At 39.7% G+C, this 16767-nt stretch overlaps 4 protein-coding genes across 4 annotated transcripts; all 4 read left to right on the forward strand.

The window, feature by feature from the left end:
- Window positions 1–3938: 3938 nt before the first annotated feature.
- LOC116023682 (aspartic proteinase CDR1-like) lies at window positions 3939–4472 on the forward strand. Its single transcript, XM_031264684.1, has one exon. It carries the CDS (start codon window positions 3939–3941, stop codon window positions 4470–4472), a length of 534 nt encoding a protein of 177 aa, XP_031120544.1.
- A 3922-nt stretch (window positions 4473–8394) lies between these two features.
- On the forward strand, window positions 8395–9708 carry LOC116023683 (aspartic proteinase CDR1-like). Its single transcript, XM_031264686.1, has one exon. It carries the CDS (start codon window positions 8395–8397, stop codon window positions 9706–9708), a length of 1314 nt encoding a protein of 437 aa, XP_031120546.1.
- Window positions 9709–12247: 2539 nt separating this feature from the next.
- On the forward strand, window positions 12248–13705 carry LOC116023684 (aspartic proteinase CDR1-like). Its single transcript, XM_031264687.1, has one exon. It carries the CDS (start codon window positions 12347–12349, stop codon window positions 13703–13705), a length of 1359 nt encoding a protein of 452 aa, XP_031120547.1. The 5' UTR covers window positions 12248–12346.
- A 995-nt stretch (window positions 13706–14700) lies between these two features.
- On the forward strand, window positions 14701–16033 carry LOC116023685 (probable aspartic protease At2g35615). Its single transcript, XM_031264688.1, has one exon. The coding sequence runs from the start codon at window positions 14701–14703 to the stop codon at window positions 15976–15978; it is 1278 nt and encodes a 425-aa protein (XP_031120548.1). The 3' UTR covers window positions 15979–16033.
- Window positions 16034–16767: the final 734 nt, after the last annotated feature.

A 16767-nucleotide genomic window follows, 5' to 3' on the forward strand; every position in this document is an offset into this window, starting at 1 on the left:
AAATAGCCAAACTCAAAAGCAATCTGACTGTAGTGGGTTTCACAACCGGACTAAATGTGTCAAAAAAGTCCTGACCAGGAACTTGATTAAACCCTTTCGCCACAAGTCTCGCCTTATGCCTCTCTATTGAACCATCAGCTTTACGTTTAGTACGAAAAACCCACTTACACCCAATCACATTCATACCTGGGCGAGGAGGAACTAGAACCCAAGTCTGATTGTGCAAAAGTGCATTGAACTCCAGATCCATTGCCTCTCGCCATTCAGAAAATTTAACTGCCAGAGTGTAGCAAGTGGGCTCGGTAGGACAAGCCTGAGCAGAGAGAGCTAAAAGTGGAGCCACAGACCGACTCCTTGTAGCCATTGCATGGGGCGAACAGTCGGACGTGTGGACTTGCCACGGGGTCGTCCTCTTTGACGAGTAGGAGCAGCAGTGGTGGTGACAGGAGAATCAGCCTAAGCAGAATCAGCAAGAGAAGATGGCAATACCTGTAAAACCGATTCAACCCACGGCTTCTGCATAGAGGGAGGAGATGGCACAGCAACCCTACTAACAAAGGGAAACACATTCTCGTCAAAGTGTACATGTCTGCAGATATAAATCTTATTAGTCGTTAAGTCCATGCATCTGTACCCCCTAAAAGACTCAGGATAACCTAAGAAGACACAAGGAGATGACCGATACGACATTTTGTGACGATTATAAGGACGCAAGTGAGGATAACAAAGACAACCAAACACACGAAGAAAAGAGTATGAGGGAGAAGATTTATATAACAACAAATGAGGACTGGAATTCTGCAAAACACTAGATGACATTCTATTAATCAAGTAAATAGTAGTTTCAAAAGCAAAGTCCCAAAAACGAGATGGAACAGACGCACGAGCCATAAGAGTAAGACCAGTTTCGACAATATGCCTGTGCTTCCTCTCAACACGACCATTCTGTTCATGAGTGTAGGCACAGGATTGTCTATGATTAATCCCTAACTGAAGAAGAACAGTATGTAACTTTTTGTATTCAGCTCCTAAGTCCGACTGAATAGCCTTAATTTTGCGATTAAATGACCGTTCAACTAAGGCACGAAACTTGTCAAAAATGGCATACAAGTCAGACTTCAATTTCATAGGATAATACCACGTGTAACGAGAATGGTCATCAACAAAAAGAACAAAATAACGATAACCAGAAGAAGACAAAACAGGAGCTGGTCCCCAAATATCAGTATAAATCAAATCAAGAATATTCGAACTAACAGAGTCTACACGTGGCAAAGGGAAACGAGTAGACTTGCCCAATTGACACGCAGAACACAAAGAAGAAGGACAACGATTATTGCGACTAGAACCACTAACAGAACAAAAAGGAAGAATACGATCTAAGACTCGTTGATGAGGATGTCCCAAACGATCATGCCATACGGAAGAGGAAGCACGGGACGAGATAAACGCACGGGGACTGTTTTTCGGAATGGGCAACGTGTAGAGACCACAGCAACTATTGCCGCGAAGAAGAATTGCCTTGGTTGCTATATCCTTCACAACAAAAAAGGATGGATGAAACTCAAAAAAGACTTTATTATCTTTTGCAAAGCGTTGCACAGATAAAAGAGAGGAAGACAAACCAGGAACATGTAAAATATCAGACATCCTAAATACTTTAGACGGGGTAGAAAAAGAAGCATGACCAGTATGACTAATAAGCAAACCTGTACCATCACCAACTCGAAGAGCATCACCACCAGTGTACTCTTCAGATGTAGAGAGCGCAGCAATATTAGGGGTCGCGTGATTTGTCGCCCCAGTGTCTGGAATCCAAAGATGCGAGTCAGACACAAGATTCGGCGCATCCTCAGCATATGTTAAATGAGCTTGGAGTCCACGGCCAATTAAAGAAAAACAGGCTGGTGCAAGATGGCCATAATTGCCACATAATTGGCATTGAGGCTGCCAATTACCACCACGTCGCCCACTTGACCTGCCACCGCCATGCGAGCCACGTCCACGCTGCACACCACCGCCCTGCTGCTGCTGGTCGGCGAAAACAGCACCGCCACGTGACTGATTCCCACCGCGGCGATTCGATCCGCCACGCCAAGACCGCGACCGACCTCCACTACCACGCTGGCCAACAAAAGCTGCAGCTGCAGGGGCTGGAACACTGCCATAGCTATCACCAGTAGCGAACTCATGCGAGCCAAGGAGATCGGCGAGTTCAGGAAGACGCACCGGCTGACCTCGAACATTCAAAGAGGCTACGATAGAATGATATTCTGGACGTAAACCTCTGAAAATATACATATTCTGATCCTCCAAAGGAACCGCACGGCCAGCAAGAGCTAGATCTTCCACCATAACTTGTGCACGAGCAATGTAGTCGACGGCGGAGGCATCACCTTGGCGTATTGTTTGCAATTGTCCAAGAATATGCATAATCCGAGCTTGACTGGAAGAAGCGAGAGCCTGCTCAAGCGCTAACCAGAGATCACGCGACGTGGTGCAACCAATTGCGAGGTACATAACTTCCGACGAAAGTGAAGAGATTAACATGCTAAGGACCGCCTGATCTTGGCGCACCCATGGAGCATGCAGCGGGTTGGGTAGAGCAGCAGCAGCGGAGGAGCCTTCAGAAACAGGAAGAAAACGATTAGGGCAAGAGTTCGTGCCATCAACGAAACCCATGAGGTCGTGCCCACGAAGAAACGGAATAACCTGCGTCCTCCAAAACAAGAAATTCTTGTTCGTTAGCTTAATGCTAACATAGTGATGCGCAGCAGACAGAGAAGCGGTTGCAGAAGAAACCGCAGAAGAAATAGCTGCATCAGAAACGGTCCGTTCGGAAGAATTAACAAAGCCGTCAGCCATTGGAAAATAAACCTAGGCTAGCTGATACCAGATGAGAACTGAATATTGTATTGATTCAATTGAACAATTACAATGATGAGTAATAGGAGATATATATACTAGGGGAGTCTCAGCTAGAGTAGGATAGCTAGTCCTAACGTGACTCAAACTCAGATAGTCCTAATAGTCACCTTGTATGTTAAGTTCGGTTATTAGGGTTGGACCGATTATGATTGATTATCATGCATTATGTTATTTATGAATTGGTTTGTACGTGATGGTTTTGTACTAGACTAAAGCGACTAGTTTGACTCATCTAGGTCCATTGTCCCGTCATATTCATTTAAATTATATCCAATATTAACATAAGAATTATAAAAGGAAAAAATTAAACCATTTTAGTATGTATTATTTTTCAATAATAATAATAATATAGTCTTCCTTTAATTTAATTAGATAAAATATCAAATATTTACTAATTAATAAGAAATTAAAATCAAGTCCTAATTAAAAGCATTTAATGTTATCGGTCAAAATAGGAAATATATATTGTATTGCCATATTGATTTGCACGAATTGAAGTAATACCTTTTAAAAAGGCAATATATATTCAAAAACATATATCACTCTTACTAGCTAGATCTAATTAAATTTCTGAAAGGTAAGAATCCCTGAATCAATGCATGCAGTATAATCACGGCAATTACATTTCTTCTATAACTGAAGATCAATTTAAACTTCATACCATTTCTGCAGAAATGCAATGTAGTTTCAATATAATTCTCTCCTATAAATGGTGAGCGTGTTAGAGCTTCCCATCCCATCCATCAATCCTCAACAATGGAGTCCAAATTCATGATCTTCTGTGTTTTTGCCTTGCTTTTTGCAGAAATCAATGGCATAACCCTTGATCTTATCCACCCCGACTCTCCTCTTAACCCCTTCCGCCACCCTTCCCAGTCACGATTCGGATATATCCGCCAAGCCTTCCGCAATTCCCAGTCCCGAGCGGCGTACATCAACCATCGCATTCATGGCTGCGATTCAGTACAAAGTTCGAGACCACCGTGAAGCCCTCCGGGGGAGGATACATCATGAAATACTCCATCGGGACCCCGCCGTTTGAAACCTACGGGATTGCTGATACCGGCAGTGATATTACACGGACGCAGTGTCAGCCATGCACGAATTGCTTCAACCAATCGCTCCCCATGTTTGATCCGAAGAAGAGTAGCTCGTACAAAACGATGCCGTGTGATTCGTCTACCTGTAGCTCCTCTACTAGCTTCAGTTGTGGCGATGACGATGTTTGCCAGTATCTAGTGACGTACGGCGACCTGTCCACTACTACCGGGGATGTGGCTATGGATACTCTTACATTAGGTAATACGTCTTTTAAGAGCGTTTTGTTCGGTTGCGGCCACGAAAACGGCGGCACGTTCAGCGACAGCACTTCCGGGATTGTCGGCCTCGGCGGCGACGGCGTTACCTCCATCATTGCCCAGTTGGACCAACAAATCAGCGGGAAATTCGCCTACTGTTTATCGGCGGATGCGAATTCCTCTAGCCATATAAGTTTCGGCCCCGACGCTGTGGTTAACGGCGCTAAGGCCGTTTCACGCCGTTAATTAAAAAACCCCAGCAGGCGACCTTTTACTGGCTCAACTTGGAACGGATCACCGTTGGCGGGAAATCCTTAACGGTCAAATCTCCTGTCTCCGAAATTAGCGGCCGACGAGAGGGCGGCGTTAAACAGGCCAGTGTTGAAGGCAACATCATCATTGATTCCGGAACGACACTGACCTTTCTACCGTCCGATTTATACTCCAGTTTCGAATCGGCCGTACGAGAGGCGATCCCCGCCACGCCGGTGAGTGATCCACAAGGCACATTCCCGTTGTGCTACTCATCTACTGAAAGTCTTGCGGTGCCAAGAATTGTTGCACATTTCACCGGTGCCGACGTGGAGTTGTCGCCGAAAGGTACTTTCGTTGAAGTGGAACAAGGATTGCTCTGTTTGACCATCATCTCGCAGGCGAGACTTGGTGCAGATATTGCCATCTTCGGCAACCTGTCGGAGATAGACTACATCGTCGGTTACGATTTGGTGGCCGGGACCGTCACCTTTAAACCTGCTGATTGCTCTAAATTTTGCTTTTTTTTTTTTTTTTTTTTTACATTGATCACATAATTTTATATCCTTCAATTATTATTATTAGAGTTGTCACTTCGAGGATCATTCCAAGTAGTGGAAGAAGGTATCTCTTGTTTCGCAATAATTCCAGATCAACACTTGGGTATATTCATCTTGAGGTAGATCACCTTGTTGGATATGATTTGGAAGCCCATACAGTCACCTTCAAGCCTGCTGATTGCTCCAAATTTTAAGCTTCTATCTAGGCTAGTTTTAATTTTGCTCTTTAGCATTTGAGTTTGCATTTTAATTCGTTGTGTACGTTTTGGACTGTAGCTGTCAATTCAACAAGTTTTATAACATCTATATATAATTTTAATTAAGAGTAAGTATAAAGGGTGTAGGAGTCGACCTTGGTTGCCCTTTTTGTTCTTTGCATGTTGAGGCCTTAAATCATCTCTTTATGCAGTGTGAGTTTACACGAGAAGTATGGTAAATAGTTTTAATTCTCCTAAAAGAATCGATTTTTTTTTTTAAAGAATTGAATTTTTATTTAATCAGAAAGGGAGGGGAACCCTGGGGTAGACGGACACTAGGTTGTCTCCCTCACTTTGCGAGCACATGTGACATGCGCCAAGTCATTGAGATAGGCCTCATCACTTGCGGGAGGGCAGGTGAGAATCTTCCCCTCGTTTTGTTGATATGCACCCATCAAAGCAAGATTGTCGGTAGACCACTCGAATAGAGATCCTCCAATCTCTATTAAGCCACCATCTAGCTTCCTTAATGTACGGTCTAATTGGACCCCGCCCCAAAGTTCCATCTTGAATCCATTGAACAACATTCTTCGCATCAGACTTAACTTCAATATCGCGAAGCCCCTTTTGCTAGCTATATAATTGAGTTATAATTGTAGGGTTGATCTTGACTCCCAATTAATGTGCAGGCTTCTCACAACCAGGATGTGGATGTGGTGGTCACCTTGATAAGTTGGGTTGACCGATCATGATTGATTATCATGTATTGTGTTATTTATGAATTGGTTTGTGATGGTTTTAATTTGTACTAGACTAAAGCGACTAGATTGAGTCATCTAGGTCCATTGTTCCATCCAATTCATTTAAATTATATCCAATATTAACAACTAAGCGTCTTGTGTTCAAATGGCATGTAGTCGTTTCCCTCATATGGGTGGTGACCCTCAATGAAGGCGAAGGCGCTGATGTCTCTTACTCAAAAAAGTAACAATGGAGTATCCTATTGACGTGTACAATTTAATTTGACTTTTAAAATACTAATAAAAATTTGACGTTCAATTAATTTGCTGGCTCCTTATTGGGTCCCAGCAGGCTATCGCCGACGGCAATATTATCATCGCTTCGGGGACCGAATTGACACTCCTCCCGCTTGATTTCTACAAGAGTTTGCTAAAAGGATCACAAAATTTATGTATTTCTTTTCAATAAAAAAGATTTTTCAACACTTTACAAGTCCTAATTAAAAGCATTTAATGCTATCAATCAAAATAGGAAAGTAAATTTCTATATATATATATATATATATAATCACGCCATTAATTACAAATTAATTGACATATAAAAAATAATAATCTCTCAAATATAAGAATAAGTTGTGTTAGAAAATCGTGACCTAAGATTTCAGATCAAACTGGACCAAAGATAACCAGCCGTTATACCATGGACCATGGTCTACAATGCATTGTGGACCATGGATCGTGACTGATACTGCAGTTGTGTGGAACTGATACTGTAGTTGTGTTGAATGAATACTGCAGTTGTGTTGAAAGGAAACTGCAATTGCGCGGAACAGAGGCCGTGTCATCCGTATGGAATTGCAGTTGTGTTGAAAGGATATTGCAGTTGTGTTGAACGGATGAATGTCCTCTGTTCCACGCAACTGTAGTTTCCTTTCAACACAACTGCAGTATCTTTTCAACACAACTGCAGTATCCGTTCAACACAACTGTAGTATCAGCCATGATCATGGTCCACAATGCATTGTGTAATTTGCGAAAGACAACTACTAGTGACTAGCCTACTCGTGCGATCATCACCCATCATGAAGATTAATTGATTTTAGATAGTTGGTGATCAAAATTAAATTTTCTTTTTTGAGAAAAGGTACAAACATGTTTGAAGTTAGACGGATTGGATTTGATTTTGAACATTTTTATATTTAACTGATTGTTTTTTATTTAATGGTAAAAGTTTAATTGAGAGAAGTAAAACATGAATTATCCATTAGCTATTTTTATTTGTATTTTTTTTTTGTATTCTTGAAATACAACATTAGAACTTAATGTACATTCGGTTTCTAATCACATACGTTTTCATTGCTTCACATGATTTTATTTTGCTTACACGTGTACGTTGAATGTCTGACATCTGGTCAATTTGTCCATACGTCGAGTCTTATTTTTCAGTGAAAATCAACCCGCCATCATTATCTAAAAAGGTCACACTTGTGTGACACCGTCTCACGGATCCTTATTCGTGAGACGTGTCGGGTCGGGTCAAGGCACCATGCAAATGTCACACTTATATGTGCAACTGTCATACTTATATGCTCAAATATAATACTAATCAAGAATACAATTTTTGTTACTTATTAGAGAAAAAGTAATACATTTTTCATAATAAGTAATGTTGACAAGTGCCCCCCACTTATAAGAGCAAATACAATACTTTTGTGGAAAAATGTAATACTTTTAAATCGAAATGTAAAGTATTGTATTTTCCCTTAAAAATATTACATTTACCCTTATAAGTAACAAAAATTTTATTCCTGATTAGTATTACATTTGAGCATATAAGTATGACGTTTGTGCATATAAGTGATACATTTACATCTTGACCCGACCAGACCCGACTCGTATCATGGTGAGACGGTCTCACACAAGTTTTTGCCTATCTAAAAATATGTCGTACCTTATAACGATAAGTATGTAAATCAGGTTGTGTGATTTATAACTAATCCATTTATTAAATTAATAAGGTCAATAAACTGCTCCATTGAGAGGCGAATTTGTAACATTAACATCCACTTCACAACATTTTGACAATGCAAAATATAATTTCATTTCTGACTTATTTGTATTGCCATATTGATTTGCACGAATTGAAGTAATTATACCTTTAAAAAAGGCAATATTCAAAAACATATATCACTCTTACTAGCTAGAGCTAATTAAATTTCTGAAAGGAAAGAATCCCTGAATCAATGCTAATCACGGCAATTACATTTCTTCTATAACTGAAGATATTTTCCCAATTTAAACTTTATACCATTTCTGCAGAAAAGAAATGCTACATAGTTTCAATATAATTCTCTACTATAAATGGTGAGCAGTGGTAGAGCTTCCCATTCATCAATCCTCAACTCCTTTCTCCTCAACAATGGCGTCCAAATTCATTATCTTCTGTGCTTTTGCTTTCCTTTTTGCAGAAATCAATGGCATAACCCTTGATCTCATCCACCCCGACTCTCCTCAGAACCCCTTCCGCCACCCTTCCCAAACACGGTTCGGATATATCCGCCAAGCCTTCCGCAATTCCCAGTCACGAGCGTCGTACATCAATCATCGCATTAATGGCGATTTCAGTACAAAGTTCGCAACCACCGTGAAGCCCTCCGGGGGCGGATACGTCATGAAATACTCCATCGGAACCCCGCCGTTTGAAACCTACGGGATTGCCGATACCGGCAGTGATATTACATGGACGCAGTGCAAGCCATGCACGAATTGCTTCAACCAATCGCTCCCCATGTTTGATCCGAAGACGAGCAGCTCGTACAAAACGATGCCGTGTGATTCGTCTACCTGTAGCTCATCCACGAGCTTCAGTTGTGGCGTTAACGATGTTTGCCAGTATCAAGTCACGTACGGAGACCAGTCCTCTACTGTCGGGGATGTGGCTATGGATACTCTCACCTTAGGTAATACGGCGTTTAAGGGAGTTTTGTTCGGTTGCGGCCACGAAAACGGCGGCACGTTCAGCGACAGCACTTCCGGGATTGTCGGCCTCGGCGGCGACGGCGTTACCTCAATCATTGCCCAGCTGGACCGCCAAATCGGCGGGAAATTCGCTTACTGTTTATCGACGGATGCGAATTCCACTAGCCATATAAGTTTCGGCCCCGACGCTGTGGTTAACGGCGCTAAGGCCGTTTCCACGCCGTTAATCAAAAAACCCGAGCAGGCGACCTTTTACTGGCTCAACCTGGAACGAATCACCGTTGGCGGGAAATCCTTAACGGTCAAATCTCCTGTCGCCGAGATTAGCGGCCGTCGAGAGGGCGCCGTTAAACAGGCCAGTGTTGAAGGCAACATCATCATTGATTCCGGAACGACGCTGACCTTTCTCCCGTCCGATTTATACACCAGCTTCGAATCGGCCGTACGAGAGGCGATCCCTGCCACGCCGGTGAGTGATCCACAAGGCACATTCCCGTTGTGCTACTCATCATCTGGCAATCTTGAGGTGCCGAGAATTATTGCGCATTTCACCGGTGCTGACGTGGAGTTGTCGGCGAAAGGTACTTTCGTTGAAGTGGAAGAAGGATTGGTCTGTTTGACCATCATCTCGCAGGCGAGTCTTGGTGCAGATATAGCCATCTTCGGTAACCTGTCGGAGATAGACTATATCGTCGGTTACGATTTGGGGGCCAGGACTGTCACCTTTAAACCTGCTGATTGTTCTAAATTTTGATTTGTTACGTTGTTTTTAATTTCTTTATTGGCATTATAATAATTTTGTATCGTTCAATATCATATTTGCTTGAATAAATTATTATTATTATTAGGATGATACTACGAATTTTCATTTTTTTACCCATACTGTGGTATCTGATCCAATGAACTACAATTTTTATTTATTCCCCTCTCTATAACAATAAAACATATACATGTAGTGCATGTGTGTATATATATATATATATTATTTCTTTTTTTTTTTCTTTAAATCATATAGTTTTACTTTATAGCAATAGATGTATCATTTTTTCTCTTATTCATGTTCAATAACCGTTTGTTTATATATGTTCATTTATTAAGGTAAACTAATGAACAAATTTTAAAACCTATTATAGTGAACATTTGTAGGCTTGTTTGTTAAAAACTCGTGAAGAAACTCATTTGTATATTGATTTAAACCCTGCCAGGCCGCCCTAGACCATGTTGTGTGTGTTATTTTTTTGTTGGGATTTAGTATTTTCACTTTGATATTAGGGGCTATTTGTGGACTTAATTTTTTGAGCATATATAAAATATAAACATAAATATAATGTGCAATCTAACTATATCAACTTAAAATTTTTGTTATTTTTAGTTTTATCTCCCATTTTAGCTCGTAATGTAACAAATCATCTACCTTAGTGTTATATATATGTGTGTGTATGTGAATATTATGATAAAAATATAACTCTAACTTTATGAGAAATGAATGTTGGCATATATATATGCACATGTCAATGCACTTTACGTAAATAATAAATTTTAACCTTTTTTTATTTGACCAATCATTTCACAAAGCGGAATAATTATTTCCAAACAGTTTTAATTTCAAAGTTCTTGCCATTTAAAAACTATCTCGAAGATAATAATATAATTTATTGAGTGCAGACAATTGTGTCCAAGGATATTTATTAGCTCTAAAAATAAAATCATATTTACAAAACCCAAAGTTCTTTATATATAACAGGGCGTTTGGTTGAAGAGAAGGAATTAGTTAGAGGAATAAAATTACTAGGAATTTCAATTCTAATGTTTAGTATATATGGGAATGGAAAGGTATATATATTCATAAAATTAGCAATAAATTATTATTACATATTATATATGCTCTAGTGGTATTGGTTTTGTGTAAATTCTTGCTGGTGGACTCCCTGAACTTCTTGAAGAGAACGGCCACCATCTATGGTGACTATACTTTCGATTCGTCGTCTACAACGGCACGGCTTATACATGGTATGAGACTTATCGGCATTGCCTCTGCTGGCATCGCCGATCGTGTCCCTTGGGGCTGAGAGAAGACAAGATGATAATCCAAAACTATATTAATATAAGTTCTAATTAAATTTTTCAATTAAATCCATGTATAATGGTAATTACAAATATATGGTTAGGAAAATTTATTAGTAGGATTGATACTAGGTAATCAATTTCCTAATATAATTTCTCTAATATAATTTTCCTATCATATTTTAATTATTTGATACTTTTTCCTAATATATCTTACCATTCCTTTTTTTTTTTAATAATACTGATTAATATATTAATCAGTTTATTATGATTACCCATGCATCGCACGGATAATTTACAAGTAAGTATATATATCACATGTGTATTTTATATTTTATCAATGATTTTAGGATGTTTCTTTCATGTAGAAAATATTATAAACCATTATAAATACTATTAGATATTTTACAAAGTCAAACCCTTTATTTTGTATTAAATAAATCATGTATGTTTCTTAATAAGGTAGATAGTGTATATATAGGGGTGAATAATAAAAATAAGAACCTAGTCAATCAAATAATCATTACAAGTTACATAAGAAAACTCTCAAATATTATAATTATTTATAACTTTACCTTTAATTTTATTATTTAAATATATAATATAAAAAATTAATCCATGCATTGCACGGGTAATTTACTAGTTATTATTAAATGACAAGTACACAAAAAAATATTACATATTAAATTCAAATACCACTCATATACCATATCTCTTAAACTATACATATTGTAAAAAATATTAGAGAGTTTTGAGAAAAAACATACTTGATTAAGGTTGAGCTAGAATGATTATTGGTAGCTCAAGAACGACTTTCTTGTTGATAGTTGTCGAAGATAATACACGGTATTAGCTAAAAGAGAAAATCAGACATCAATTTTAGGTTAAAAAAGAGAGTGGTAACTTTTTTTTATTGTTAAAATCTATAGAATTAAAATCTCAAATGTACATGTGATTCTAATTTCATGAAAATGAGTGAATTACAATTCCGCAGAATTGCAATTCCCTCCAACCAAAATTTAGTTGTCTTTGAAATTAGATGGGAATTAAGTGGAATGTAATTTAAATTTCCTCCGACCATTCATAGAATGTACATTCGATTTCTAATCACATACATACGTTTTCATTGCTTCACATGATTTGATTGTTTTTATATCATTCTTACAGGCTAGAGCTAATTCAATTTCTAAAAGGCAATAATGCGTGAATCAATGCGGTATAATGACAGCAATTACATTTCTTCTATAACTGAAGATATTATCCCAATTTAAACTTCATACCATTTCTGCAGAAATGCAATGTAGTTTCAATATAATTCTCTCCTATAAATGGTGAGCAGTGTTAGAGCTTCCCATTCCATCCATCAATCCTCAACAATGGAGTCCAAATTCATGATCTTCTGTGTTTTTGCCTTGCTTTTTGCAGAAATCAATGGCATAACCCTTGATCTTATCCACCCCGACTCTCCTCTTAACCCCTTCCGCCACCCTTCCCAGTCGCGGTTCGGATATATCCGCCAAGCCTTCCGCAATTCCCAGTCACGAGCGGCGTACATCAATCATCGCATTAATGGCGATTTCAGTACAAAGTTCGAGACCGCCGTGAAGCCCGCTGGGGGAGGATATGTGATGAAATACTCCATCGGGACCCCGCCGGTTGAAACCTACGGGATTGCCGATACCGGCAGTGATATTACGTGGACGCAGTGTAAGCCGTGCAAAACTTGCTTCAACCAATCGCTCCCCATATTTGATCCGAAGAAGAGTAGGTCGTACAAAATGGTGCCGTGTGATTCGTCTACCTGTACCTCCTTTGCTAGCTTGGGTTGTGACGCTGACGATATTTGCCGGTATCAAGTGGCGTACGGTGATCAGTCCTCTACTGTCGGGGAAGTGGCTATGGAAACTCTTAGGTTAGGTAACACGTCGTTTAAGAGCGTTGTGTTCGGTTGCGGCTTCGAAAACGGCGGCACGTTTAGCGGCGATAGTTCCGGGATTGTCGGCCTCGGCGGCGACGTTACCTCCATTATTTCCCAGTTGGACCGCCAAATCGGCGGGAAATTCGTGTATTGTTTATCGCCGGATGCGAATTCCACTAGCCGTATAAGTTTCGGCCCCGACGCTGTGGTTAAAGGCGCTAAGGCCGTTTCCACGCCGTTAATCAAAAAACCCAAGCCGGCGAACTTTTACTGGCTCAACTTGGAACGAATCACCGTTGGCGGGAAATCCTTAACGGTCAAATCTCCTGCCTCCGAGATTAGCGGCCGGCGAGAGGGCGGCGTTAAACAGACCAAAGTTGAAGGCAACGTCATCATTGATTCCGGAACCACACTTACCTTACTCCCGTACGATTTATACAACTTTACCTATTCGGCCGTACGAGACGCGATCCCCGCCACGCCGGTGACTGATTCACAAAACATATTCCCGTTGTGCTACAAGTCTGCTGACAAACTTGTGTTCCCGAGAATTGTTGCGCATTTCACCGGTGCTGACGTGGAGTTGTCGCCGAAAGGTACTTTCGTTGAAGTGGAAGAAGGATTGCTCTGTTTGACCGTCATCTCGCAGGTGAGAATTGGTTCAGATGTAGCCATCTTCGGTAACCTGTCGGGGATAGACTACATCGTCGGTTACGATTTGGTGGCCGGGACTGTCACCTTTAAACCTGCTGATTGCTCTAAGTTTTGATTTTTTTTGGCATTCATCGAATAATTTTGTATCGTTCAATATCATATTTACTTGAATAAATTATTATTATTATAATAATACTACGATTTCATGTTTACTCATACTGTGGTATCTGATCCAATGAACTACAATTCTTATTAATTCCCCTCTATTTACACAATAAAACATATACATTTAGTGTGTATATATATATATATGTATATATATAGTCATATAAAAATGTGAATATATATTATGAGACAAAATTATGATAAAATTATGAGAAATGGCTGTTGGCATGCACATGTCAATGCACTTTAAGTAAATAATAAATTTTAAACTTTTTTTTGGTTGACCAATCGTTTCACAAAGTGGCCAGAATAATTATTTCCAAAATGTTTTAATTTCAAAGTTCTTGCCATTTAAAAACTATCTCGAAGATAAAGTTTAATTACTTAAAATGTGAAATTAAATTATTGCGTGAAATCATGCCTAAATTCTTTATTGAAAAAGTAACTGATTTGATTTCATAAAATATAAGAAATTACGTGAAAACACAGATAAAGAATATTCTTTAATTTGTAAAAAAAAAAATTTGCAACAAATATTGGTTGAGATGTACCAAATTTGATTTATTAACTAGAGCGGTCTATTGACTTTCTCGATTTAAGCAAATTAATTATGAAATCCTATCTCTATTAATTTATCTCATTTTACCTGCTCAGGTCAGGTCACAACTCATAAGGCAGTTATTCAGTACACACCCCACTGGTCTTTTTCTCTCCACCTAAAAAAAATGTTATTCTTTTTTATGATCTTAAGATCGATTTGGTGACTTGATCGATTATTTGTATTTGGTGTGGACGGATTTAATGAGTCGCAATGCATTTAGGGTGCGATTATACGTTTCCATCAGATCACCAGACTCAATCGACTTTCCATGTTCGTTCATGCATGCATCTACGACGCTTTCACTATCTATAAAGTGTAAGCACCCATGGCTTCCCATTTCACCAATGGCTTCCAAAATCTTTTCAGTATTCGCAGTTTTTTATCTGTTTTCTGCTCAGAGCAATGGCTTCACAGTCGATCTCATCCACCGTGACTCCCCTTTGTCCCCTTTCTTCAACGCTTCCAACTCCCGATTCGATTCTCTACGGGATTCTTTCCGCCGCTCCCAAGCACGCGCCGCCTACTTCAAGAAACGCGCCGCTGTGGGCTCCGCTAAGTTGGTGGTTGACATCGAGGTTATCCCCGGGGAATACACCATGAAATTCTCGGTGGGTACCCCGCCGATGGAGACTTTCGCGATTGCCGATACTGGAAGTGATCTGACGTGGACGCAATGCCGGCCGTGCGATCGCTGCTTTGACCAGGACTTTCCGCTGTTTGAACCTCAAAAGAGCTCGTCTTATAGATCATTGCCGTGCGATTCGCCGCTATGTTCCGAGTTTTTCTGCGCCGCCGGGAATGTTTGTCAGTATCAGTATAGTTACGCGGACCAATCCGAAACCGTCGGGGTCATTGCCACCGAAACGTTGGTCCTAGGTAACGCTTCTTTCCCGAACTTCGCGTTCGGTTGCGGCCACCAAAATGGTGGGACCTTCAGCGACGCCGCATCCGGAATTATCGGCCTAGGTGGCGGCCCGGTCTCCCTTATCTCACAGTTGAATAAAACAATCGCCGGAAAATTCGCCTACTGCTTGCCGCCGCCTCAAACATTGAATATCTCCACTCACATCACATTCGGCCCCGACGCCGCCGTCATGGCTTCAGATACTTCCGTCGTGTCGACTCCCTTAACCCTAAAATCTCCCGCGACTTTTTACTGGCTCACCCTGGAAAACATTAGCGTTGGAAACAAAACCTTAAAGAACCTGTCACATGAAATTCCCGCCCTTAACCCCGGGGAAATCGGAAACATCATCATTGACTCGGGAACGACGTTTACTTATATCCCGCCCGACCTCTACGACCTTTTGGAGTCTGAGTTAAAGCGCCTGATTAACAAGACTCCGGTGAATGATCCGGAAGGCCTCTTTAAGCTCTGCTTCCAAACTACCGGCGGCTTGGAGGTTCCAACCATCGTTGCACATTTCACCGGCGCCGATGTCGAGTTGTCACCCAACGGTACATTCGTTTTTGTGGAACAAACCGTGGTTTGTCTGACGCTTTTCCCAGCGACGGAGTTTGATCCCATCTTCGGCAACCTGGCGCAGGTTGACTACATTGTTGCTTATGATTTGGTCGGGAAGACTGTTAGCTTCAAGCCCGCTGACTGTTCTAAGTATTGATCGAGATGCATAGATTCGATGTAGTCCCAGTTTGATTTAAGTAGTGAGATTAATGCAGTATGAATGGATATTATGGATTTTGTTTAATTCAACTTAATTACTTTTTCCAGTTACTACCTACTTTGGATAAGGATTCGTCGCGTTTACTGTTTAGAGATGCTAAAACGGCTGGACTTATTGGTAATTTAGTACACATTTTAACTTATTATTATTAGTCTAAATTGGTATTCTTAATCTTACTTAATGATCTAAATTAATACTACCCTATTCATATTACAAAGGATCGATTAATTAATAAATATAAATACTTATTGCTTGCTCGGTTTTGAATTCTTAATTGAGAATTTCAGTTTCAAATTTGAGTGAAAATTTGTGAATAATTCAATTTCATCCTTTTAAGAATGAGTTTTTTTTTTGGGATACATGCAAAAAGTCAAAAAACATAACTAAAACAACTAGAAATTAAATAAAATGAAACTATATGAATAGATATTACATTGTAACAGAATCAATAGTACTCAAAAAATAAAATGAGACTATGCAATTCTCACAAATCCACGCATAAGAAGGGTTTAATGCAAGGTGGGGGTCAAAGAAGTTATGAATCACAGACAAAATGAGGCAATCTAGTTGGCAAAAAAAATAATTAATTTCTCAATGAATGTGAATATAAATTTGTATTGTTAATCTATCTTTTTGCAACAATTTATACGTTACTCTTATTGAATCAAATTGTGTTACTCTTGAATTGACTTCTTTTCTTTAATTTTTATATTAACAACTTACACC

This window comes from Ipomoea triloba, chromosome 6, assembly GCF_003576645.1.
Source record: "Ipomoea triloba cultivar NCNSP0323 chromosome 6, ASM357664v1".
NCBI lineage: Eukaryota > Viridiplantae > Streptophyta > Magnoliopsida > Solanales > Convolvulaceae > Ipomoea > Ipomoea triloba.